A 28,000-nucleotide genomic window follows, 5' to 3' on the forward strand; every position below is an offset into this window, starting at 1 on the left:
ACATATGTCCCAGAATAAAGTTATTTTTTCATTTAATTTCATACATAAAAATGGATTGTTGCAAGCTTAACATTTCCGTGATTTACGTTCCGAGTACGATCTTCTTTGCTTCATCATATTGGCTCAACCAAAAGAAAAATAGTTGACATTTTCTAAATCATAGCTAAGCAATAAGTTTTAGATATACCGTTGTTAATCAATTTCGAGTGATTATCAACATTTTATCGAAATCTAATATGAACAGCAAATACTATATTTTTTATTGAGATGTTAGCCAATATATTTGCATGATGGGAAGGTGTCAAAGTAGGGGTTATGTAAGATATTGTTACAGATAAGTAACTGCCTTAGAAACAATTTATGATACTCAATTTATAAGGTTGCTTATCTTATGATTAATAATTTTGTTATTATTATTACATTTCATTCTATTCAATGACAATAATAATAATAATAATTTGTATACATTCTGGGACTAGTCTTTACGAATCATAAAACAGAAAATAAAAATTGATACAAACATTGTGATAAATTTTACTGTTGACTGTGATAAATAATTTTAATTTTTAATTTAATGCGAAAAATTGGGGGTATTTTGAGAACTGAGAATGGAAAATTGTCCTTGAGGATGGCCGAATTGGCCGAAAAGTTGGACTTATAAATAAAATAAAAATGTTTTGAGACTAAACGGATGAAAATTTATTTATTTAAACAATAGTAACCAGTTCCAAGAAAATGTTAAGATTATTAATAAAATTATAATTTTGCAGTTATAATTAAATAAAATATTTTCAATGCTGTGAACTCTCGAATATAAATGACGGATGATTTACTGTAAGTTATTTATTATTTTACCCCATAGATCCCTATTGCTGGCCACATTCTCTCATCTCAAAAGTTAGAAATATTTTATAAAATAGATCTGGGTTTTGAATAATATGAGTCTGACAATTTTTATGAACAAAAATCTGAAAAACAGTTTAAAAAAATTAAAATCTGTACTAATTCAACCCATGAACGATCAGGGTTTCAGTACTTTGTAAGGATGTATTGTTACTAGACCAATGGTTGTGCAAGGAGGTAATTTAGTCAGAATCACGCTCGACCGCTAGATTTCACCCGGTTAAGGGTATCCAATTTATGAGGCTGGATGGACCCCAGGAGGGCTCCAGAACCCACAGGGTTGACTCACGACTACAGTGTAACAGAAAACAGTTTTTTTCCCAGCCGGATTCAAACCTGGGTCCTTGGAAATAGTAGCATCGTGCCTTACCACACTGCCACCACGCCCCCAAAAATGAATTAATAAACCTGAATATTTAATAACTTTAATCATATAATTAAAAATTCCCTAAAACAACATATACACAATTAAATTGAACAGTAACCAAATAAATAATCTGAAAAGTAGTTAATTGATAATTAGCAAACCATTTTTAATATTTTCTTATTTTTTGGAACATATCAAGAGTTAAACTTTAACTGGCTCGTGACTGGAGCAACACCAGTTCGAATCCCGCCTGGGGGTTCGACTTTTATTTCTGCGGTGGTCCTATGAAACGAAAACCTGACACCCTTCTATGGTTAGAATAGGGTAGTCACCTATAGATAACTCCCCTCCCACCCCACCACCACTGTATGTCAGAAATGACAAGCAAGAGGAAAAAAAAAAAAAAGTTTATGGATTTTATTCTTAAATATACAAAGTAATATAACCTAATTTCTCGTTATTCTTACTTCATCATTGAATCACGTTGAAAATCAATTAAATTAATTTAGAAAGTAGATTTTAATAACACTAATGAAGATAGCAGAATTTCTTTCCTTTTGCAGTCACAAGGTTGGGGTTGACAGAAAGGAATGCGTCGCCACGAGTTATTAGTAGATCTGATCAAATGTAATTGTCTCCGTGGTCTTTACACTCTTCCTATCACTTAGGAAGATATTACATGGTTACGTAATACATCATTACTAAAGATTGCAATCCGTAGTACTATATAATCCGTTGTTACTATTCAAAAATGAGAACGAGACTGTTCAAAATACCAGTTCATTATAAGTGATTGCTGAGAAATGGATTTTCCAGTATGATCAATTTCAATCAACAATATAAATACGTCATTTGTAATTAAAACAATAATGATTTAAGCAAAAAATGTGTTCACAGTTTTCTCATCCTACTAATTGCAGGAAATGGGGGGGGGGACTGGTACCTGCGCTTGGATTTCAATCATTAAGAATAAGAGAAATGTCTTTATTATGGCGTCTGTTATGGAATCTCAGAAGTGAAAAAAAAAAGAGTACTTCATACTTACGAACTTCCTTTTAGTACTTCATTCCTTGAAAGACAGAATTTTTTATTTCTTGTCTATGTTAACTATCTCTAACTTTTATGTTTATTATTAGGGTTCTTTTAATGAGCTCAAACTATCTTTTGAATAGATTTTCGTCGGTTGATGAAATATTAGACAATTTTATTTACGGTATAAATTTTAAATTAATATTTTTTTAAGGCAACTCGATATTGGTTGATATCGTACCTTATGTTAATTTCAACTTATATTTTTCTCTGGTAAGGAATTAATTAGTCTATATGCCATTTTGAACGATGATTAAAAAAAAAACACGTAGATATCTTATTTTTCTAACAGCTTCTTTCATTCGAGCACTTGACAAAAAATGTTATAAGAAAAAATTTATCATCTGATATTCTGCAAAAAATAAAAACTACTTTTAGTTTCGAAAACATTACGATTGCACAAGGTGTTTCCTTATTCTTAATTAATGTAAGCATAAGTACCTTAAAACAATCCATATATTAAAGAAAGAAAAAATTCCCATAGAGTTTAATTATTTATAATGGCAAAAAAACAAAGGAAAATTTTGACCTAATGGCTTGTATAGATACAATTTCAAAAAGTAAATTTCTAGTATAGAAGTAATACATATTAACGAATAGATATGTGTTGAAAGATTTTGTAATAATGAAACTAATAAAAAAAATGTTTAAAGATTTTTTTCTTCCAAGAAATAGCTTTCTGGTTATTATAACGAGCTGAATATTTATGATAAATTAATGTCCCTTCTTTATAAATATTTGATAGTTTAATTATCTCATTTATTGTACTCGATTTGATTTTAATGGACCACCAACAAACCAATGGACGAAGAAAACAAACAAAACAAGGCCTTGTTTCCTTGGTAGGTGTTGACCCCTTTTTGAGTGGAGCTAGTCTATATATCTTTTAGACGGGATATGCAAATCCTAATTGGTAGACATCGCCGGTAATGAGGTCTGTCTTGATAGCCAAAATTACGATTGATGACTGACGAAATAAAAATTTTAATTTGATTTTTTTCCACCATAATTAAATCATCGATTTCCTTTCGTATCAAATACTTACAATCCAATATTTTATCACAAATTCATCAGGACCTTAATATTCCATATGTATCAGATACCAATCGTTTCATGATAAACTTCCTAACCACCCAGACCCACTTGTTTCTAACCTGGCTTCTCCTTCATTTCCTGATAATCCTCCTAGACTTCTGAAAAGCAGATGGCCTCGAGATCTAGAAATGTTATTGGAGCTCTACCAATAGGTAGGTTCTCCACATGTCTGTATAATGCTATTGTATAAGAAACATCTAATTTACTTGTTGTATTTATATTATAATATAGTTGTAAATATTAATAAATAAATTAACAAAAAAAAAAAGATGATTTTTAATGTTGTAAAGGATATTCAAAAATTCTTTTAACCCAATATATATTTTTAAAATATTTATATTTCATAAAATGAATTAAAGAAGTATAATAAAAGACACAACAGAGACGGAACGAGCTTTTATTAAATGACCTAATAAAATGTGAAAGCATTTACCAATTCACCCATGATAAAAATCAAAATCATTGAAATGAAATATTTTATTAAATAAATCAAAAATTAGTATCCAATTCTGTCTCAACACTTTATTTTTCACTAGTCCAACGTTTCGGCCATTCTAGCCATCTTCAAGGAGATCTAAATATTCAACAGCTTATATTATATCTTCATTTTTAAACATTTACAACAACATCATTATTCACTATATAATATAACATACCTTCAATACAAAACTCTTCCTCACATTAATTTACAATTTCTATTGCAGGCTATTCTGCCCAGGTCATTTTCTTTATTCTAAGTTCAAAAACTATTCCAACAGTCAATTATTAAAAAGCCATATTTATTATTAATAAGCTTACTAAGCTTAAGTCTAGTTACCTATTTATTTAAAATTTAAAAACATTAACATTTATTTTTCTCTATAAGATTATCAACAATATAAAATACACCACCATATAACAAACTATTTATAACCTCCCACTCACACAGGTCTGGCTTGTTTTAAAATTAATATATTTTTTATTTTAAATTGCATTTTTGTTTCATTTTGTATTCATTCTAATTCTCAAAATTCCATTATTAAATTTAATTGTAACTAGTAACAATTTTCTCTATTATTTTTATAAATTTATTTTGCTTAAAATCTCTGCATAATGTTGGTTTAAATTCTTAGTATCTGTTTTAAAATTAACTGTGTAATTGATGTTTTCTGATATATAAATTGATTCAAGTATTTTTCTTTTGTATAAATTGTTTTCTTTATGTAAAATTATGGCAGAATAGCCTGCAATAGAAATTGTAAATTAATGTGAGGAAGAGTTTTGTATTGAAGGTATGTTATATTATATAGTGAATAATGATGTTGTAAATGTTTAAAAATGAAGATATAATGTAAGCTGTTGAATATTTAGATGACCTTGAAGATGGCTAGAATGGCCGAAACGTTGGACTAGTGAAAAATAAAGTGTTGAGACAGAATTGGATACTAATTTTTGATTTATTTAATAAATAATTACCTTGTCTCAAAAAATTTAGAAATAATATAATTGAAATGTTTATTCGCTTATAATATAATTGAATTCTATCAATTATATTCGCGAATATAATTGAAAATTATTCGCTCCTATCATTAGAGGGCATTGTTCAATAAATGAATTTACTGACTTCCAGGGTCTCTTTGTTTGGAATTTCCATTGGAATAAAGTGAAAGTTAAGTTTTTTTATACGGATTAAATTCGCAAATCAGATTTTAAGACGAGTTTATATCAACAAATGTTGTTAGGGGTTTTATGGGGAAAAAAATCAACTTCCAGTCGTCTTCCAAGGCTACAGATTTTTAAAATTTTTAGATTTAAATTGTTTATCCAAACCCAAATAGGGTATCGTAAACTCAGAACTGTTTGCGTTTTGAAAGTTTTTCTTTTAACTTACGTTCCAACAAAAATTTCTTCCTCACGCCTGTATTTACTTATTCTATTTTTAATATTACCTACGCTGCTTCTAGGATGTATTTACTATTTACTATTATTATAGTTAATATTTAAAAATATTACATTGGAACATCTATAAAAATCCTAAAGCTGACCCGAACTATTTTTGAAATGAAATTTGTATTTTGCAATAATATGTGATTTTTTTAGAAGGGATTTATATCAATATTAGTCGTATATTTATTTTTGCTAAATTATAATTTAGGTTTGCTTAATTACATTAATATTGTTTAACTTATAACATATTGGATGTGGCTAAATTAAATAAAGGCTGATTATTAAACATTCCAACCCAATCAGACAATGATTCGCAGGCTCATTCTATTGTAGTCGAGTACAAGAACGAGGACGCTCAATAATTTCAAGAGTATACTGTAATTTAGCAACGAAATGCTGTCAGGTTTACCTAATAAAAAAGATTAGAACAACCTTCAGGCAGATTGTTACCTTTGGATGGTAAGGTCTTGTCAAGATCCCAGTTAATTATGATTATGCCGAGCATTGAGACCCAGAACGGGATTTTCTCGCACAGTTTACTATAAGAAAATCATATAAAAATGTGTATCCCAGTAAATTATTAAGTTTTGGCTGTAGAGTTCATAGGAAATGAAGAATGAAAATAAAATAAACTTTAACTATATTATTTTTACTTAAAACATTTTTTTTGTAACGCACAAGGCTTATTGTCGATTACGAAGGAGTTTTTTTTTTATATTTATAGTTTTTTAACTGATACATTATAAAAATATTACGTGACCTGAAAATTGGAGCTCTACCACAACCACAGCCCTCACCTGACTTGTCTCCCACTAACATTTTTTTCAAAGTGCTTGGTGTATTTAAAAGGTAAAGAAAAATATTCCCAAATAAATAGGTAATTAATTTTTAGTTTCTCGAGTTTAATGATTCAAAGAAAAATAACGGGTGCCGTGCGCACGTTACACAAGTTTCACTAACCACCCAACTTTGAGTTAAAATCGTAGGGCGTTTCAAATTGGACAACGTCTTTACAATTCATGATATCAATAGTTACTTAATATATTTCAATTTATTAATTAGATAAACTATTTCTATGTTTTATCTATTTATAATAGTCAGATAAGTAAGGCTACCATGGAGGGCGGGAGTGGAGTAATTGTATACTATGTTTTCTTGTTTTCATGGCTGTTCTAACAATAATCAGAAATTTATTACTATCGTCATAAAAACTATAGAAACACGAAAACTTTTATTTTTTTCCTTATTTAACAATTAAATTCATTTATCTTTATTCATTGTTTATTGCTGCTAGCAATGAGATATGATTAAATAAATAAAATTTAAGGTTTTTAAGAGGAATGGATCCTAAACTTGGTGCTATGGCATGTCTAGGTTTAAGACAGGGGTGCCACTTTCTGTAATCATTTAAAAAAAAATATTAAATTAGCAGTGAAAAAGTACATTTCAGCATTTAATCTGCACTGCTATGTCACGCTTTTCTCTAATATTTAACTGCTCTAAAGATAACTGTGCCAAAAAATAATTTTAGCCCAGCAAGGCTTTCATGATTTTTTTTTTGAAGCTTAGATTTAATTTTTTAGTGAAGCTCTTTAGGAAGCATTTTTGTATATTCGGCCAATTGAAACGAATCTAGCTATTTCAATGAATATATGACTTATCCTACATTAAAGGCCGTGCGGTTTGGGGCGCAGGTCCCAGTGTGCTCGGTTCGGAACGTTGTGGGATCGATTCCCACCTGGGGAAGTTAACATTCATTTTTCGGCGGTCCCAAAGAATGCATCTTGACACTACCACCTTGGTTAGTACGCGGTGGCAACCTAGGTAGCCGTCAGGGTTTGACAAAAAGGACCACTAGGCCCACTTTCCGGACTTGTTCCCCCCACCAAATACCAATACCAGTATTCTATATTAAAGATCACTTTATTTTGTATTAAAATAATTTACCTTTGATTTTACTTCTTGCCACCTTAAACCACGTACTATTAAAGTTCTGTAAATGTATTACAATAGTATACAAATCTTAAAATAAGTTATTGTTAGCAGTGGTAATCCTTTGTACTTGGATAATAAGCAACCTCCTTGGATTATAGGTAACAGTGTCCGTTTAACTTACCTTGTTGATTGGGTGCAGTGTTTAATTTTATTTCATCTTTCTTCCCTGTCTTCTGTCGTTTCTACCAATCTTCAGTTGTATCACCTCTATTTCATCATCTCTATATATTATCTATTATCAATTCAACCCACCTGTATGTTTATCATTTTCAATCCGTACATTTTCACCAAAGCAATTAGCATCATATCTTTTTGTTTCCATAACCCATATTGTAATATAAATAGTAATTAACTAGTAACAATATTAATTAAAACCAATAGTAACTTATAAATACCACTTTAATCTACCATTGTTATTTATTAATGTTTTTTATCCAGAGCTCTTTGGGTTAGTTTTATTTTGTAGTATTCATTATCCAATTAGTATCTTTTTAATTTTCATTTATTTTTTCATTACATTTCCTTTTATTAAATTTTTTTTTCCCTTTTTTATCAAGCATCTTATTATTGATTATTTTTCTGTAGTTTTCTATTCTTTATATTTTCTTCTTTCCTCTAAATTATTCATTTTTATATTAAATATTGTTATAGTTTGTTATTTTTTTTATCAATCATATTATAGGGTATGTTCACATTTTCCCTTTTTCTCTCTCTCCCTTTCACCTATTATTCTCATCCATCTACAGGAATATTTAAATTTTCTATTTCTATTTCTCTTTTATCTCCTTTATCCTTTATCCTTTATCAACACAGTACTTAAGGCCACAAATGAACTATCCGAAGAACCTAGCTTATTCTGGACAAAGTAGGCGTCCATAGAACTAGGTTGTGGCCCCAACAGTCGACTTTAGCGAAAAAGACGGCTATCACAGAACGGCTGGATTTTTTAAAGGCATTCTTCAATTTCTGCAATCATGCAGGCTCATTCTCCAGAATATTTGAGTAACAGCGTACTTATTCGAAAGCGTAAAAGAAGTTTAGAGGTCCGTCAACCTATTGTTTGATATATTTGTTGGCTGCTGTAGGCAAGGCGTTTGGGAAAATTCTTTCTCCTGGGCTGCGAGAATTTAATGTGCATGGAATGGTTTTTCAAGGGCACAATATGGATTTTGGAAAGAATGATCAACGGTAGATCAAATAAAAAAGAAAAAAGAAAAAATATACAGAAAGGAAACGAATTTGTTGCTTTCGATTGAGATGGTAAAACAATTAACTTAAAAATGGTGTGCAAAAGGATGTCTTCTATTGCCGATCCTATTCAACTGCCTCATTGCTGAACTGTTTTAGGAACTGGACAGAAGAAGAGGCTTTAAAATAATTACTATAATGTAAGTAAAATACTAGAATAAACAATTGATGAAGTTCCTTGAAAGAAAACCAACTCACCTGCTCGAGGTTTATTGCGAAATCGAAAGCACGGCTCTGGTCTTGGATCTGACGGTAATATTTGAGAGTAATGACCTCCAACAGGAAGGTGGAGTGGAAAAGGAAATATATGAAAAATGCATCCCTTTCCTTAAGGAAAAATTCCGCGAGACCTTCGGAAAGAGAGAGGTCTCTGGTTTGGATCTCGTGGAACAATACCAGATAGAACAAGGAGCTTCTTAGAAGGCCTAGGTGTTAGCATCGGGAATATTGTGATCTTGGCGGAAAATATTATTTTCGACATGGGAATTAACTCTGGATTATTCATTGTTTTATTTATTTATTTTAGTATGTGGACCTGTCGATTTTGTGTGTTTTAACTTAGTTATTCATTAAATTATTTTATTATAATTATTAGGGGGAATTCGAGAGAGTGAATTTATCGATCAAATGAAATAAAAATTGTGAAAAGGAAGGGACAAGAAAGGGAAAGAAAAAAATCATTTCTTTCTGTTTTTATTATACCATGTAAATATATGTAATGTATATATGTCCGACGTTGTGTAATGTTGCAACCCGATGTATTTGGGGCAGTATGGATGAATAAAGCATTTCTCTCTCTTTCATTCCATTTTTTCATTACTTTAATCTTTAATAACTTTTTTATATATTTACTAACTAGATTTTCTCATTAATTTTATATTTCTTTACTCTTGTCTTACAAAACATTCCATTTTATTTCTTTTATCCTGTTATTTTACTTACATATTTAATTACTTATATGTACGTTTTCTTTCCCATTTATTTCATAAATTAAATAATTTTATTTTTTACATAAATTTACTTAAAAAATTTCATATGTATTTTATATTGTATTCTTTCCTTTTTCTTAATTTTAGTATTACCTTTCCCTGTATGTATAGCCTAGACTAAACATTTTCTTTCAACACTATGTATCTATAATGGTAGCTATTTTCTTATTTTCCCATAAATTTGTAATTCCTTTAATTCTTCAAGGTTGTTTTCTTGTTAATTGTTCTTAGCCATGATGAAGGCCTGAAATTCTGGCCGAAACGTTGGAACTAATAAAAAAGCTTTTACTTATTTGTGTGGTTTACTGATCGCACCTCCAACCATCTATTATTTTTGAGCTGAACTCCATTGTACCATCTCCGGCTTTTGTCATAATAATGATGCCGATAATGCTGTATCAATACGCAATCTGATTTCAAAATAATCGTATATATTTATATAAGTTTCTATAGCAGTCCGTTCGCCGGAGGACATGACTTCACATGAAGAACTTGCCTGCCTGAAGCATCACAAGTTGACGTTTCAATGCCTACTGTATTGTTCTGTCAATTAAGCTATACTGATCTGCTCGTCATCCTCATGGCCGGAGGAAGGGAATTTTGTCAGGCACATGCGGACCACAACCTCAGGAGCCTTGCAACTCCCTACAAATAGAGGCCAAGTTACCGAATTCGTACTATTCATGGCTTTATCGTCTAGAGGTTCTAGTTCAGGGCTGAAAATGTTTTATGAATATTCAAGATTCCATGTTTTCATCCCAAGCAAATAGGTAAACAAAAATTTAAAAAAAAAATTGAAACCACAACAATTTTAACATATCTTTTATGTAACACTAAATCATAGCGAAACATTTAACGTCCAATTATTATAAAACAAATTTAATTAAATTCAAAATTAAAAAAAAAAACTTAGTATTTATATTTTGGAGAATAATTTTCCCTCTTGACAGAGTGTTTGGGGTTTAACATTTTTCATTTTATGATGGTAAAAGGTATTTTTCAACCTCATAAATAGGTAAATTAATTTAGAAGATTTTTTTAGTTCACTTTTAATGTGAACTCCTCTCCGTGTTTAGATTTATATCTATGTTAAATCCTAAATATTTTCTTTGTCCAAGGTTGGGAGGAGAAGAAATTTGACTTATGAGGAGAGAAGTCATTAAATCGAACAAAATCTAATTTTAGTTATACTAATGGATAAATTTCATTCGGATCTTGTTCGATGCTTGCCACGATCGTCCCCAATAGTGTTAATGAAATATAGGGTTTTATTTATAACTTTTTGAAAAAAAAAATCTTACAATTATTGCTTAAGTTTAAGGCACAAATTTTATTAAAAAATTAAAAGTTTATTAAAGATTCTGCATCAAATGTAATCACGTAGTTTTTTCATATTCTGTGAAGCCCAACTTAGGAATATGTATGTTTTCTATAACTATAAACGTTAAGCTATATTATTGAGAAAAACAAGACACGTAACATCAAATGGGAGAAGGCTCCTGTAACATTTGGTTTAAAACATTAAAGATTTTTTTTCAAAACTTTATTTATTGATAAATATTACAATCTGCCATTGTTGTGCTATAAGTAATAGAGATAAATGATCACATTCATACTAAAATAAAATAAATAAATGAAAAAAAAAATTACATAACAATAATTAAAATCTCTTTGTAATTATAAATGTAATTCTGAAGAAAGTAGAAGTAGACGATTGCTAAAACAATAGTTTATTATAAATAAAAGGTTGTAGAACTATGACAGTAGTACTAAATAAAATACATCAAAATAGAAACACTATTCTACCTACCTAAAATAATAGAATAGAATAAAAGTCCCTTTCCACAGTTTTTAGTTAATCATATAGTGAACTATTACATGTAGTTGAAACAATCTTAACAAAGATATCAACATAAACAAAAACTCATCATAAAAAACAAAAAGTTTTATGATTAACTAAACTAAGGTTTAGTTCATCTGGGCACCGCTAGGGCAGCTCCAGCATAGCTGCATCACATGTATACAAATTATGAATATTATTTACATATATAAACAGAAGATCAAACATGGTACGTGAAAAGAAAAAAAATATTAATATTTATAATAATAAAATAAAAATAATCACTAAGTAATATTTGTACTTTCATATACAATATTTACACTACCAACCTGAGGATCCCCGAGCCCACTCTATCCTCCACTTGCGAGGGGTAAGAGCAGGTGACTCAACTTGAGTGGAGCATCCGACCACTGCCAGAACTCTAATTGTCCATTTTTATTTTACAATAAGTCTCTTGGCCACTGCCGTTTCAACCTTCGAGGTGGGTTGTAGGGATGGGTGGATCTGGATAAGGATTATTAAACATTAAAAAAAAATACATTCATGGAGAGGATGGAAAACAAAAACGTTTGTCTTCAGGGTTAAAGATTTTTTCTTTTACGTAATAAATATCATGGAATCAATTTGGTTATGTTTCTATCAACCGATTGTAGTCAACTTCCCATTCACGTAATTTATATTCAATTCAAAATTGTATAAGCGTTGATGTGCGATTTTGTATCTTGATAGATACATATGAATTTAATTAAATTTCATCTACTTGTTCAGCTCACTCATGCACAAACGTATTTTTCGAAAACGGCTGGTCCATTTTTATTTCAAATTTGCAAGAAAGTTGAGGATAAGGGTAAAAATGATCCAGTATCAATTTTATAAAATAAAATCCACCACTTTCGCTTAGGAATGCGCTCATGTATCTTTCGTGACACTTCTATCCCATCTTAAAAACGGCTCGTCTGATTTGGATCAAAACTAGATGTAAGTTGGAGATTAATGATATTAGCATTTAGTATAAATTTTATCAAATTTTAAGTACTAATTTAGGGCTACTCTTAAAAGTAAAAGTAAAATTAAATTTCCTGGATACGCCTATATTTGCAAAACTAATACTAAAAAAAACCTATATCCATCCGCAAAGCTTCCTGACAGACAAAAGCTTTATAACTCTGTCCATTGTTGTTATTCTTAGGGGACCGAGTGTCCCAGAATAAAGATTTATTTTAAAAAAAATCGAAATTTGCAGTCTTGAAAACATGTCAAATGCTTATAAAATAATTATGACCAGCTACATCTGTCATATGGTCCACTGTGCTTTCTGAAATATTGACACTCTGTCTTCAATATTAGGTATCAGAATCTCGGTTTTAGATATTATAATACCGGTCCAAGGACTCTTGATATAATTACACACACATTAAAAAATAAAATAAAATAAAATATGTTACTTCTATCAAAATTTATGAAGATGTCCTACAATGTATGCATATGAACATATTGTAGCTTACATCCTTTTTATTAATGAACTTGAATAAGTTAATTTTCAATATCATAAAAGAGTTCTACGAAAACAGTTCAGTAGTGAAAAAACAAAAAACTTTAAATTGAGACAAATTTCCGAAAATTAATTAATAAACTGAAGAATTCCAGAATGTTGAGGAATAATATTAACGATAATATACCTAATCGAAATCGAACTAATACATTACGTATACTATACGTAATGTATTTTGGTCAGTTTAAAAAAAACAACATATATAATTGATTCACTTAAGAATTATAAATATACTGGAGCTTGCTATAGCAAAACAATATTTTTTGCCGATATATCGAACTTCTATTTCAATATGTTTGCAAATTATTGTTTATGTCAGCTATCTCTTAGCTCAAGTATACTATATCGATTTGCATTTGGATATTTGCAAACGTCAGTTGACTGATATGAAAATCATATTCCATCAGTCTTACCATACGCACCGCAGACCTGTACCATAACCAAAAATAACAAAATGGATCGTCTTGTATTCGAAAGAGAAGTTCTGTGCAGATTTTTATCTGTTAGTTCTGGAAAACCGTACATAACCGGAAGCTTTGCGATTTTTTTTTTTGAAGCTGACGTTATCAGTATCCTTAAGTAAGGTAGACTGAGGTGGGCAAGTCACTTAGTGGGAATTAATATGGTGAGAGGAGCTATTTCGCTGAACTATAGCACAGGAAGAGTAAGACATCTAAAGCTGCGTTGGGCGGATAAGGGGGGGCTATAGATACGAAAAACCTTCAGTAATTGGAAATAGCCTTTCGAAATAGAGGAAAATAGCGGAGGCTCATATGGTAGGGGTGTAGAGTAAATCTATAATCATAATAATAATACATTTTTTTTGTCAATTATTTTGAACTTTCATTTAATTTAAGATGACTAGTTTGTTAATCATTCCTTTGTGAGGCACTAATGAATGGAAGAAATTTTCCAATGATAATATACTTCAGGAAGATTATTGATTGACCGTGTGTAAAGATGAAAGGAATATGGTCCGGGTGCGGCCAAAAAAACTCAAATAGTAGAAATATACTATTTTAATGAGCCAACGTTTCGCCCCACGTTGCAGGGCTTCTTCAGGGCTAAAAAAAGATACAAACACATAGTTACATAAGGAAAACAAAAACATAAGTGTAAAATAACAGGGGTATAAAATTTAAAAAAGTAAGATATAATAAGAAAAATTAAAGGTAGTAAATAGTAAATGTAAAGGGTAATAGTAACAAATAGATAACAAAAGAAATATTAAAGAAAATACATACATACTACCTTTAATTTTTCTTATTATATCTTACTTTTTTACATTTTATACCCCTGTTATTTTACACTTATGTTTTTGTTTTCCTTATGTAACTATGTGTTTGTACCTTTTTTTAGCCCTGAAGAAGCCCTGCAACGTGGGGCGAAACGTTGGCTCATTAAAATAGTATATTTCTACTATTGGAGTTTTTTTGGCCGCACCCGGACCATATTCCTTTCATAATATACTTCAGTTTTTCAATTTTTTTGACATTGATTTATCATACATATTACACATATGTAATACGAATATGATAACAATAGAAAAGGTATTTTATGGAGAAGCGACGAATGTCACTTTGGCGGTACAAATTGGGTTTTAAGGGTTTCTACGTGGAATTCAGTACAATGCGTTCCCATAGAGTCTTAGCCAGGCCCTGTGTTTTAAAGCCCGAAATTGAACCATTTTGGAGAGCACGAATCAAACCTTATTCAGAGGTTAGCTTCCACAGCACCATTTTTGCTATGAAGAACTTATCACATCTGATTTTATTCATTCCGAAGTCTGTTAGTAGGTATGTGAGGAATGTGAATAACTTAAAAACGTAAGGGAATATATAAAAATCGGCTGAGCCGCTCGCTCAGTTGGACTGTCTGTGCGTATACAACAATGTTTTCAGCTAAAGACTCAACCCATTCATAGTTTTTATGGTTTAAATAACACCGTGATATTTCTAGAATGTTTAGAACTATTTGAGCTGATACTGTGACAAATGTATTTAGTCTGTCTCAACCCATTTCCAATTTCCATGTATCAAATTATGAATACTTGCGGCTTCCCACTATAATTCGTAGCACACCTATGATGGGTAAAAGCCACCTGTATGGCCTAGCTATGAAGTCTCAGCGAGTACAATTCGTAACTCTGAATAAGCTTAGAGATAGCTGAATTTTAACTGTAAAACTGAAGTGATATTTCCCAATTGGTCAACGTGCTTACTTATTACGAAAAGTTATACTTAAAGGTAGTCATTATAAAGTATGTGCCTTTACTGGCTTTACTAATGGTATGTGCTGAATAGAACTTCTTCATTGATTGATTGATGTTTATTCATTGTTTATACGAATGAATATGATGTCGCTTATAATTCGAATGAATTAAAGAGAAGTTAGAAACATATCTAATACAAGAATTTTCGCCGAGGTGAACTAGTATTAGTTCATTGTTGTTGCAGCATTAAATTTTCAGGCAAGTAGAATGAACGGGTAAATAGAAACTAGGAAAATATACAATACATGGTATTCCATTTCTTTTTTCCTTAGAGGCTTAAATAGGAAAAAACAAATAAATGTTTATTATGAGTACATATGGTTTTTACTAGGGAAAAACGTAGGATTATTTAATAATGGTTATTAATTTAATAACATATTATTTGGATAAATTTATTTTATGAATATCTTGCTGCTTGAAATAAATACTTGGGCATTAATTTATGGAATAATAGTTTTGGTTTAATCGTTTTTACTTCCTTCTGAAGAATCAGAAAATTTTATGTATCTTCTGCGTGTAACTGGTCTTGGTGGGAGCGGTTCAGTATTGACACCAACAGTTGTCGAACCATCACCATCAGGTTCAGAAGAAGAATTGTAATACTTTTTGGGATCCCAATCAGTTTGTGGATACGGAGAAAAAGGTTCGTCATCAGTGTCCGAGTGTGAACAGTATACAGATGGAAGCAGTCTCGCATAAACGCCTGAGGTAGAAGGTTGTTCAGGGGGGGAATCGACATCATTGGGGCCATTATCTTCCGTGACTTCCCTATTGTATTTTCGTCGTGGTCTTGACTGCAATCTGCGGTATACATGAGGTCCTGGTCTGCGATCCGTTGAAGAATCAGATTCTTCTGGCCTCAAAGATGAAGGTTTTAAAACCTGGTGTGCATTGCTTCTTCTATGCCTTCTAACATTTTTCTTCTTATTAAGCCTACCAGGACGTTTAATTGTGGTTTCATTGGGCTCTGAATCCGAATTTGAAGGATGCACACCTAGATTTTGTGGTGGGTGCGACGAAACACAAATGTCATCACTCGTGATCTGGTTTTCCTGGGGATTTTGCCAATCAGTGCCAACAAATGGACGATTTTGTTTATATTCTTCTTCTTCTGATGAGCTTATATAAAATCTGGCACGGGACCCATCCAATGACCCCTGAGCAGAGCCATTATCAGAGACATTTTCACAACTTACGGAAAAGTCTGATTCTTCTCCCTCTGATACATAGTCACTGGGGAAAGTATTTATATGTTCATTCCGTGCGCCATCAGAATTCAATGCACATAATCCTAGAGACAACACAATTGGTAAGAGAAGTGTAAGTAATGATTTTGTAATGGTTTCATCGATTATGGTTGTCTCTGTTGGTATAGGAAGAACCCCACACACAATATTTGGTGGGTTATCGTCATCGTTTAATAATTTGTCGCTCCAAGTAACTATAAACAGGGAGCTAGTGTCTGTATTACTTCCAGAGGAATCCTCATTTCGACTTTTCATTCCGAAGTAAGTATTACGGAACTTTCTTGATTTGAAAGAAATTCGGTTTAGCCGGAATTCCCTAAACCGCTCCTGAAAAAACACACAATATTAAAATTTTCATACAATTTAGAATTAAAAAAAATAATTAAAATTTATCAGCAGGAGATATAGTTGCTACCATATTACTACGATTATCTCATTTATTGTTCTAATCATCTAATTTCATAAGTTTAGAATTTATTATCATTTGATCGATAGGGTCCTATACACTATTCCCCTTCAAAGGAAAATGGAATCAAAAAAGAGGAACGTTCACCACGCCCTTTGCACTCTGGTTTACGGTGAGATAAATAGTAATTTCCCCGATTTATGTAATCATCTGAAAAACCGTCCATTTAGTAGCGAATTTGATTCATCATAAATGATGGTCCATTGAGCTGTAACCGAGATAATCGTATTATAATTTAGAATTAAATTTGAAAGTCAATAAGTAAACCAAGACGGAAGGAAGCCGGTGATTGGCTTACACTCATCTCCTACTTCTTTTCTGCCTCGTCTTCGGTGTTTATTATGTCCCTTTCACTTTTCCTGACAGCTTATCTTCTCCATTGTATCACTGCTCCAAGCTGTAAGGATTTGAACCTGACGTGGGTTGTGGTCAACTTTTGATTTGTTGAATGACGGTAAACACTGAACTATTTTAATATTTATCATAGAAAATTCAGACTTCTTCCATACCAATCACTAATGTAATAGTGCAAATATCAATGTAATATTTAAAAAACAGAATGAGCTAGCGTTGCGTGTAGAAGGATTGGAATCATTCACCAAGGAGCATGCTAAAAGTGTTCACCACACTTTCTTCCGTGTGCTTCCTCGCTATAAACTTGATGCATGACCGTTTGTTCGAATAATTAATATAACCTCTTATAATGATAGTATAATATATCTAATTATATAATTAAATCTATAGCATGATAAATACAAATATTAATAATAATAATAATATATATGTATAAATAGTTGACCGTAAAAATTTTTACAACTATTTATTTTCCTATTTCTTGGATTCATCTATTTTCATGGAAAATAAATAGTTGTAAACTATTTTTGTTTCACTTTTGACCGCAACCCTGACCATCTTCTTATATATAATAGTAATAATATATTTAATAAAGTTAAGATGCTAAATTAAGATAATTTCTCGAGTAATAAGTCTTCGAAAATTTCATTAAAAGTAACAATCGGTATAATAAGAAAATTAATTGAAAATAAATTAAAATCGCCGGCTTTTAAATGACTTAAATATCAGATTACCCGAGGGGCCGAATCAGGAGCCAAAGATTTTTGAAAAATGTCTGGAAAAAATTGCAAAAAATATTTCATGGTCAGCGAAAAAGAATAATAGTAAACACAGAGTTGATAGAATCATCTCTTCTGTTATTAACGCACTCCATTTATCCGGAATAATATTTAGATAGAAGCAGAAATTTAGCTAACACTGATTTTCGAGAATTATATTTATTATTTGATGGCGTGTCACTTAAGTGCTAAATCTTAAAAAATAAATAGATTAATTGGACGGCAGATTTTTTTCAAATTTATTTTCTATGTCTCTTGAACCATAAAACTTCAAATTTTAAGGGGAATAGGACAAATATTTTTTTATTGACCGAATATAAATGTTCATTCTTTAATATAATAAACGAAAAAAGATAAATTTGATCGATTTAAAATATTTGAACCATGACACCAATTTGATAATTATTATTTGTATAAATATACTCGTATAAAAAAGAAAGATATGATAAATTATAATTTTCCATGTACCTGAGTCACTAATTTTCGGACTAATCTGTATTTTGTGACACCATTGCTAATCAATTTGTCTAGTCCTACCAGCAAGCTCCAGATATTGTGGCCAAGAATGTGTATGCCAATCGCAATATCGTCCTAAAGGAAAAACAAACATGAAAAAAATTTAAGTAACAGCATTAAAAAACCTCATTATATATATAGTTAATTTATTTTCTTATACATATTTACAAGAAAAATATATAGTTCAATCAGAGACGGGAAAAAAAGTAATTTCAATTACAATAACTTTTAAATTGCAGAAATGAAATAACAAGAACCTAATTTCAATTGGTAACTGCAACTGCTTGATGAAACACAGGTATAAAAATTGAAATTTTATATGGATTGTATCAAAATAAGTTAGCTCTAAGGATGGCGGAAACCAGATAGATACACTATATTCCACTTTTAATATGAGACTTGATTCTGGTCTTTTATAATTAAAACAATTTTTTCAGAGTACGAAGAATTTGGAGATTTAAATAAAATAAAAAATCTCTTTGGATTTTCAACTTTCTGACTACATGGTTATAATATGCTTATGCCATATACTTCTGGATAGAATTTAAAATAAATTTTTTTTTTTTTTGGATCACAGCGTACCATCCTCAGTCCAATGGATGCGTGAAGCGATGCCATAAGTACCTTAAGGCATTCCCTAAGTCTAATACGAATACATCAGGATGGACCAACTGTCCATATAGGTTTTAGGTCGGCATTGAGAGAGGTTTTGTAGCCAGTGATACGGAAATGTTCTTCGGGTAGCCTCCACCACCTCCTTCCAAATTTAGATGAACTGCATGAAAAACGGATAGTTCTCGTCTTCCATCAGATGGGAAAGTTCGGCTCGATGAGGGTGATTCTTGAGCTGTAAAATCTACCATGCGTTACGCAGTTTAATGGAGCACCTGGGATCGATGTTCTCCAAGAAGCTCTGCAGCTTGCCATCACCTGCGTCGCCTCATGCGAAATCGTTCTACAGCGCTTCATGACCCTCAACAGAGCCAATCTCACTCTGGTGGCCAGTCAGATCTTCTGGTCCTGCGTGAGGTTCCGGCTCCACACAGAAAATGACCTAAGTATACCCGAGAGCACATATTTGTTGATGGTCATTGTTGCGGGATATCTAAAGCCCCATAACGCACCCCTTATATTTCTTAGTTTATTGAGTGATAGGATCACCCTATACCTCAAATATCCCAGGTGATGGATGGGGTAAAATCGTCTTCTTATTCTCAAAACGAGGTATGCTACCTCCTTATCTGGTCAAATACGCTCTCCTTGGATATCTATGGAGATGAAGAGCCTGTTTGGCACTCCGCTGTTCGTTGTCAAGAACTCAATCGTTCAGAGAGGTTGTTGCGACGCTATATAGTTTAGATACCAGGGATAGATTTCTGATAGAATAGATATCAGGGACCGCCCGTTCTAACACCGTTAGCGCTTCAGTTCGTTCCAACTTGGAGTACCACCTCCTATGTTTTCTCTAGTCAGATATTGTGATAATGTATTCCGTAAAAAACAATTTTATGGTGTTATATATAAACATGTAATTAGTAATATAAATTTAAATATATTGATTTAATAAATAAACTCTACAAAAAAGAATATACTGAATAACAAATAAGTAAGTTCTTGCAGGCGGTGCCTCTCACTGGCCTTTGTATCGTTAGCAGAATCAATTCCCCATCGATGGTGCTGTCACAGTATCACTTGGGACAGCAAGGAAGACATTCAGTATATTCTTTCTATCTTATTTTCGATATGAAGTATCTTACTTATCTTACTTCCATCTGGTTACCTCTTTCCTCAACCATCTATCCTTTCGAAGGACCTGGTAGCTAACCTCTGGGCAAACATACCCCCTTCGTACCTACAGGAATAGCATCCGGTAGAACAAAGGTACCTTCCAGTATGACCTGGCGGCTGCCTACCTTCCAGGCATACATACCTCCTTCGTACTTCTACAAGAATAGCAGCTGGTAGGACGAGGTTATCATCCTAAGAGAAATTACGTATGTCACCCCGTAAGTATCATCCTGTCTATTCACTTCCTAATCAATTACCTTGTATTGAACAAGCATTGTCGAATAAATCTGGTCAAGCTTACATAACATATCTATTAGAGTCAGATATAACACACCCACCTCGACAAGGTGTAATCTTGTTAAAACACTAAGTGAGAGGAAGAGGAAATAATAGAAAGGGGAAAAACATATTTTAGAATGCTTTAGATACCGAAATAAAAAAAAAAACATTAAAAACGCTATTTTTCAAATTTATTGTTATGGGGAGCCGCAAAATTCTCAATGTTCCCATATGTAACAATTACATATATTAATTCTTTCATAAAGAAATTCCACTTATTTCAAACTTTGCTTCTTCATCAATTCCTTATAATCGTCCTATTCATCTTAAAGGAAGATGGTCTCGAGACAACTTAATAAAGAAATGTTATTGGAATTCTTTTAATGAGTAGAGCCACAAGTCTGTATCCATAATTAACATAACCTTTTCTTGTTGTTTTATTTTATAAAGCTCATATAAAATAAATAAATACAATTTAAAAAAAAAAAGTTACCGATACAGTATGCTTCCACATAAATGCTATCATTGTCAGAGATGTATAAATTGAGAAGATTAAAAACAAATTAAAAAATATAAGGTTGGAACTATTGATTTTAACTTTTATATTAGATTATTTTAAGCCATTACAGAAAAATACTACCAATTCTGTGGGTTTTTTTTTTTTTTTTGTAATTTTTTCTTTCAATTAAGCAGTACCCAGTGCAAAGAAATATAAAAAACAATAATCAGTCAGTATTGATTTTTCAAATTTACCTACCACGCTTTGTGTCTAAAAAAGCCATATTATTTAAATGATTGGCAACGAAACTATTTCTAAGTTAAAAATAATTATAACACATTATCTCATAAGATATAATTATTCAGAGGAAAGTTATATTTATTACTCTTTTGTTATATTCTGTTCTTCCGTGATCCTTTCTAATTGATATAATTTTTATGCGGAAGAAACCGTTTTGAGTTTCATTCAGGACGATTTTTTCATTTTTATACCTGTGCTTTGCTGTTTTTTCGGTTTCGCCACAAAATACATACTGCAATGGAGTCATCAAGATAAATGGGTATATATTAGTGACGGGAATATCACGTTCATTAGTGAGCAGCTGAAAAAAAAAATAATACAATAATTGCTTTAAAATTCAAACAGTATAGAATATCTCAAGCCGAAATTATGTTATTAATATTTGCCCTTCCCCATTTATTGTGTGGCAATATCCATGAACACGTCTGAAGGATTATACTCAAATTTTATGAAAAATCACTTTGTCCATCTTTCTACACGTCCCTCCACCTTTTTAAATTCACAATATTTTTTTTTTATAGTTAACCACTAACTATTACACAAGCTTGATTATAGATTGTGAAATAGTGAATAGTGAACTTTCATGGGAAAAGTGATACATTTTGCGTGAAAATCAGTTATTCATTAACTATTTCTTATGAAATGTGTTTTGTTTTTTCAATCTCTTACCAACTGTAATGTTACAATTTTAAGACCTATACTCACATTAATTATCCGTTTTCCGGCTAAAATTTCGAAGTTATTATGTGAAGGATGCCCATGTGTGGTGCATCCGAATGCCCAAACCCTGGGATTACTTGATTGATAGAATGAGTTTACCACTATTTTCCTTGACCTAAAAAAAAATAATTAAGTGGCTTATTTTAGTATTTATAAGTTGTTGTTTTTTTAACACTAGATATAATAGAATTAATATTACAGTTGTAAAAGCGAACTAAGGCATTTTTATTATTATTGGCTCTTCGTTTTGATAGTTTTACATCATAATATTATATAGTTAAAGCTTAAAATACAATGATAACCGGAAAATCCATAGGACAAATAGATAATATTACAAATAATATAATGAAGCCTCCGAGACTATCCTCGATCATTCGTTCCTGTAATCCGCGTATCTTCTCCATCTCTTCTCCCCAAACCGGAGCAAATCGTCCTCACGTCATCATTCACCTCAAGCGTGGTTCTTCCTTACGTTCGTCTTTCTTCTGGTAACTGGTAAAGCGGCCTTCTTGGTAGCCGATTTTCTGGTATCCTTTCCAAATGGCCAGGCCGTTGGATTTTTGTCATCTTGATAAATACCCCAAATCGGGTTGACCATACATCTTCATTAACTCCCGATTTTTCCTACATCGCCATTTATTCTCTTTTTGGTCCATATATCATTCGAAGGACCTTTTACGCCTTGATATATTTTTCGTTGATTTGGATGAGGACCTGCGCTTTATCACCATGTGTAACTTACCTGATAATTGTGCCGCTCAACTTAGCGGGAGATATTTCTAAAATAACATTTTAGTGTGCATAGTAACACCTACTGCGAGCTACCAATTTGGCTTATATTTAATTGTTTTTATCTTTTGTTTTGATGTTATTTTTCGTTGTGTTAACTAAGCCCATGAATTTAAAATTTTGAAGGATCTCATATATTTTTCCTTGTTGGTATTTAAATAAAATAGAAGTTTATTCGCAGCATCTTTGCAGTCTTGGAAAGTACAAGATATTGATGTGAGTGTCTTGCCAGGTAAGAAAATACCACTTGTGTAAGCCATGTGTTGTGCCAATCAATTCATGAAAGTTTCTCTGGGGTTCGTCCAGACAGAACTCACTACCTTACCATGCCCAGATTAAACAGTTTTGAAGACAATATACCACTCTGGCTAAGACCATTTGACGCATCAAGAAGCCTGGAGAAGTCATACTGAGTCATCATTCAGCAATTTGTGTTTGTGGGAGTTATCTTTGTAATCTAAATACTTGCAAGCTTCTCAACAGTTCGCCTCTAACCATCTGAACGAAGGCCTCTTTGAAATCTGCTTTTTTAATTATCATCCTTAAGAAAAAGATACGTATAATCTGTAGTAGATCTGCTGGGCTTGAAAGCGCATTGGTACACCCAAGCAATGTTTCCAATTATTTGAGCATCATTTCATTGTTAACCGCTAATAATACTTTATAAGCGAGACTGATATACTATATGATCATTCACTGACTCTACTATATGATCTATAGTCTATCACCTTTCTTTTTTTGTGTATAAAATATAAATTAGAAACCTTCCTTAAAATAATCATCACAGTTGTTAGTATATATAATTTTACATAGCAATACTATTTAAAATGTCTCCGTTTCATTATTTATCAATTAATCTTAAGAAAGTTTACCTTTAAATCTTAAAAAGTTTTCAAAAATAATTAGTGAATTTAACAGAAATATTTCAGGAATACTCTTAACAATATATAATTAATTACTTTTAAAATCAGTGCAAACACTGGCAAAATAATTTAAGAACAATCTGAAAGTAAATAATGAGATATTATCTTACTAAATGTGTTAGCTTGTACTTAAAGAGGATTTTTCATAATGATGCATAAACTAAATCAAATCGAAAAAGCGAACATAGATTAGCAGTAATAATTATTATCATCTAAAATTTGAGAATACCGTACCTCTTATGCATTTCTACACTTGCTACTTCCAAGCCCATTGAGTGAATAAATGGCACCCTATTTTGTTGGATGATAACGCTCTCATATGTTCCGGTGTAGTGTTTCTGTCCTGTTTTTAATGTCACGAACGCCTGAGGAAAATAATGGTTTTCACTTAATTGACATTAGAGAGAGAAATTAAAAATAATTTACTTCCAGCAACTGAATTGTGTATACTTTTTAAAAAAGGAATTTTTGTTTCACCTTCAAGTTTAAATATTATTGATAAATCTTTTGTGTTAAAAAAAAACAACTACGTAAATTAAAGATACTTAAAGTTTTTTACAGTATATAAATATAATTTTAATTTTGACAAGAATACTGTGACTTGAATTACAAATAAATAAACAAAGTGACGAGGCAAGGTATGTGTGTATGTTAAGTTGGTAGGTGAAAGTAATACTGGCCTGTAGACTACTTCAAAGTAGAACCTCGACAAAGCCTGTTCAGATATTTGTGTGAGGAAATGAGAGAGGTTAAGGAAGAATCGACCATGCCAGGAAATTTGTCCTGAACACTGACGCTGGTAGAGATAGAATAGTACTCCAGATGGAGAGATGAAGCTCCGGATCTGAAGTATACTAGAACAGCCTTGGTCGGAGAGATGAACAATCCTAGTTGCAGTGATGAGCCTGCGGGCTAGAACTGCAGTGAAGACAATCCTAGTTGTAAGGATGAACCTGCAGACTAGAACTGTCGGAAGAATAATCTAAGTTGCAGTGATCAGGCGGCTGACTTGGACAGTAGGTAAGAAGGAAGGAGAAGGAAGTGAGGAAAGAGAGAGAGAGAGAGGTGATGATCTATAGCTTAGGCAGACATAAAAACATCTCATATCATAAAACAGTAGCGGTTATCACAATGAACTACCATGAGTGGCTTATGCTCCATGTGCAAGGGGTTAGGTCTCTCCCAAGGAGTGGGGTTAAGCTTAGACCAATGTCAAGAAGCGCCCATATCTAGCATTTTTGTGGTAGTTCATTATCATTTTTTTCAAAATGTTTTCTTTATTGTTTGATTGACATCGCTAAGTAGTACATAAGTTACGGTCTGAGTCAGCTATCACTTCAATATCAGATGACCGAGGAGATCAGCTGATCGAATGTATATATATATATATATATACATAGATGCATCGAACCTATTACAGCCAGACTTACAGAAGTCCAAACGTACTATATCTTATTCCATTTTATATTTTTTTTTAGTTTTGCTTTCGTCGGTACTTAAGTCATATACAAATTATTATCGTTGTCTTATTCAATCCCCTATGAATAATTTAAGCATTGTGAAAAAAAAATTATTAACACATGAAAATAGCGATATGTTTTTATACAATAATATTATTTATCAACGCCTGAGGTTCGGTGAGCCCTGGCGTGCTCTAGTGGAAGTCGGCCTGACTCGCCTCGTTACAAAACCAGTGATATTAAAAATATCTAGTGATTACAACTTCCTTACCTTTCTTACCTCCTTTATTGTGAATATATAAATAACAATATTAAAATATACCTAAGTATATAAACATGTAACTGGTGCCCTTCCTTTGCCATATGGAATTATAAGGGGTTGGGCTGAAGGGAGGGGTTACAATATTGGCCCAGGAGCCGCTGGGGGATAAAAGGTGAAATGGGTTAAGATGACTTCAGGCTGCAGAGCCCGAAGCCCTTCCCTCGGCGAAGACGTCGACCAAGGGGACATGCTTTGCTACCTCCCGGGTCTTGGTAGAGGGGCAACCTCTCTGAACAGTGGGTTAGCACATGCCTTCAGCCCATCAAAAAACTTGATGTTGATGAAGCTGGAGCTCATTATGGATAGTACTGTTCCTGGCTCTTTGGAGTCAAGTTCCTCTGATTATTCGCAGAAGGGGGGGGGGATTCTGGAAACTCTGCAGCTTTTTCAGCGGTGTCGCAGTAGAGGGCAGACTCTGCTGCGGATGATTGCTTTATAAATCTTCACCTTGAGCTAAATTGAGATCTGCTGTGAAGTGAGCAGGTGGTAGAGCCTGTAGGATTATACCATCTCCTCAATATTTAAACTGCAGAAAATAATGGAATAATAATCTCCTAATCTGAAATAAAATAATCTCCTCCTTGCAAATGGGTACCCACATAAGCTATTCTGCCAATTACTAAAGCAAACACTTGGATTGACACAACCTAAATTTAAAAAAAAAATAGCAAAATATACAACACAATTTCTTATACACCAATACTCTCAGAGAGTATATCAAAAACAAAAATGATTATGCAAAAATTCAGATAAAAAAAAATTTAAATTAGTGCTACTCTAACCTAATAAATAAGACATAATTAACAACATTAAATATAAATAGACAAAATAAAAAAAGACAGATTATCTACTACATAAAAGGATTTGAAACCATTTATTATAAATTGGTTTCGTAGTATAAACCTAAATACTGTATTATACTGGCACTGGACACTATAGTCGAGTGAGTATAGGTACTGGTACTGGTATTTGGTGGGGGAACAAGTCCGGCAAGTGGGTCTAGTGGTCTTTTTTGCCAACCCCTGACGGCTACCTAGGTTGCCGCCGCGTACTAACCAAGGTGGGAGTGTCAAGATTCATTCATCAGGACCGTCAAAAAATGAATGTTTAACTTCCCCAGGTGGGAATCAAACCACAAACCTCCGAATCGAGCGCACAGGGACCTGCGCCCCAATCCACACGGCCGTCACGTCCCTGAGTATAGCTAAGTTTTCTTTCAAAATTATGTATACTTCCATATTAAATACCAAAATTTGCGCAACTTAATCCTTTACACTTTGCTGATGCTAGGTAATAGAAATGCTTATAGAGTTATTGGCGATAAACCTGTAAATGTACAGCGGCCATTTTAAAATTCATATTTATATCTTGACCAATTCAGTATATCTAGAAACGACAGACGAAAGAACGATATCATGGAGTCCTCGTGCTAAGCAGACGGGAATTACTTTAGACAAGAGCATAAAGCTCTTTTCCTATTTTACTGACGATCCGCACAAATGATAAGTTGGCAGCTCCATACATACATCTACTTACTAAAACCTATTTAGAAATATGATTTGTAAATCTACGCAACAGCTAAAAAAAAAAAGCTACAAACATTTCGATGAAAAATACAGCGTGATATTACACGATGTACATGGCACGTGAGTATCAGAACGCTGCATACAGACTTACAGATATCTAGGGTACAAGACCACATTAAAACATCATAAAAGACATTCCATGACAAACTTTATCGCTCTTCAAATAGACTGGAACTAGAGATGGTTACAATTAACATTCTCAACAAGACGTACCGAAGACTAAAAAGGAGCTGGATGAGGGATCTCTTTAAATGAAATGATTTAAAGTCAGAAGGTAGCTAATAGCTGTAGTCCCCTGCAGATTTTGTCTATCCGAAGATCAGGTCTGAATATATTAATTAAGGTTAAAAAAAATATTTAGATCTTATTCAAGTTTTTAATAAAGTTTCACTTTATTTATTTCTACTCATATCGTACTCATATACTTTATTATTACTCATATCAATAATGTTCTTAGCTGCGTACTAATGAACTCCTCCTCATAGTTACCTTATATCCTGATTTGACTTTACTGATTCGACGAATTTCAGAAATTTCGAAAAATAATGCACCGAGATTACGTAGACTTTTAATAACTTCCTTTAAAAACATTTTTTCTCCACTGTGAAACATTTTTTCGGCATTGTGATACATTTTTTCGTCAGTCATCATCTGAATAAAAAACGAATTAATTAATAATTTATATGTATATAAATT

At 32.2% G+C, this 28,000-nt stretch overlaps 1 protein-coding gene across 1 annotated transcript; it reads right to left on the bottom strand.

Annotated features, from left to right (window-relative positions):
* Positions 1-15,662: 15,662 nt before the first annotated feature.
* LOC106689842 (thioredoxin reductase 3) lies at positions 15,663-27,955 on the bottom strand (the record flags this gene model as incomplete). Its single annotated transcript, XM_014435030.3, is given in 6 exon segments — positions 15,663-16,850; positions 18,591-18,713; positions 21,590-21,805; positions 22,210-22,339; positions 24,171-24,301; positions 27,794-27,955. Coding segments are annotated over 6 exon segments (1,875 nt in total), but the record flags the coding sequence as incomplete, so codon positions are not given.
* Between the last annotated feature and the right edge of the window lie 45 nt (positions 27,956-28,000).

This window comes from Halyomorpha halys, unplaced genomic scaffold (genome assembly GCF_000696795.3).
Source record: "Halyomorpha halys isolate HHAL.00 unplaced genomic scaffold, Hhal_1.1 Scaffold1494.1, whole genome shotgun sequence".
Lineage (NCBI taxonomy): Eukaryota > Metazoa > Arthropoda > Insecta > Hemiptera > Pentatomidae > Halyomorpha > Halyomorpha halys.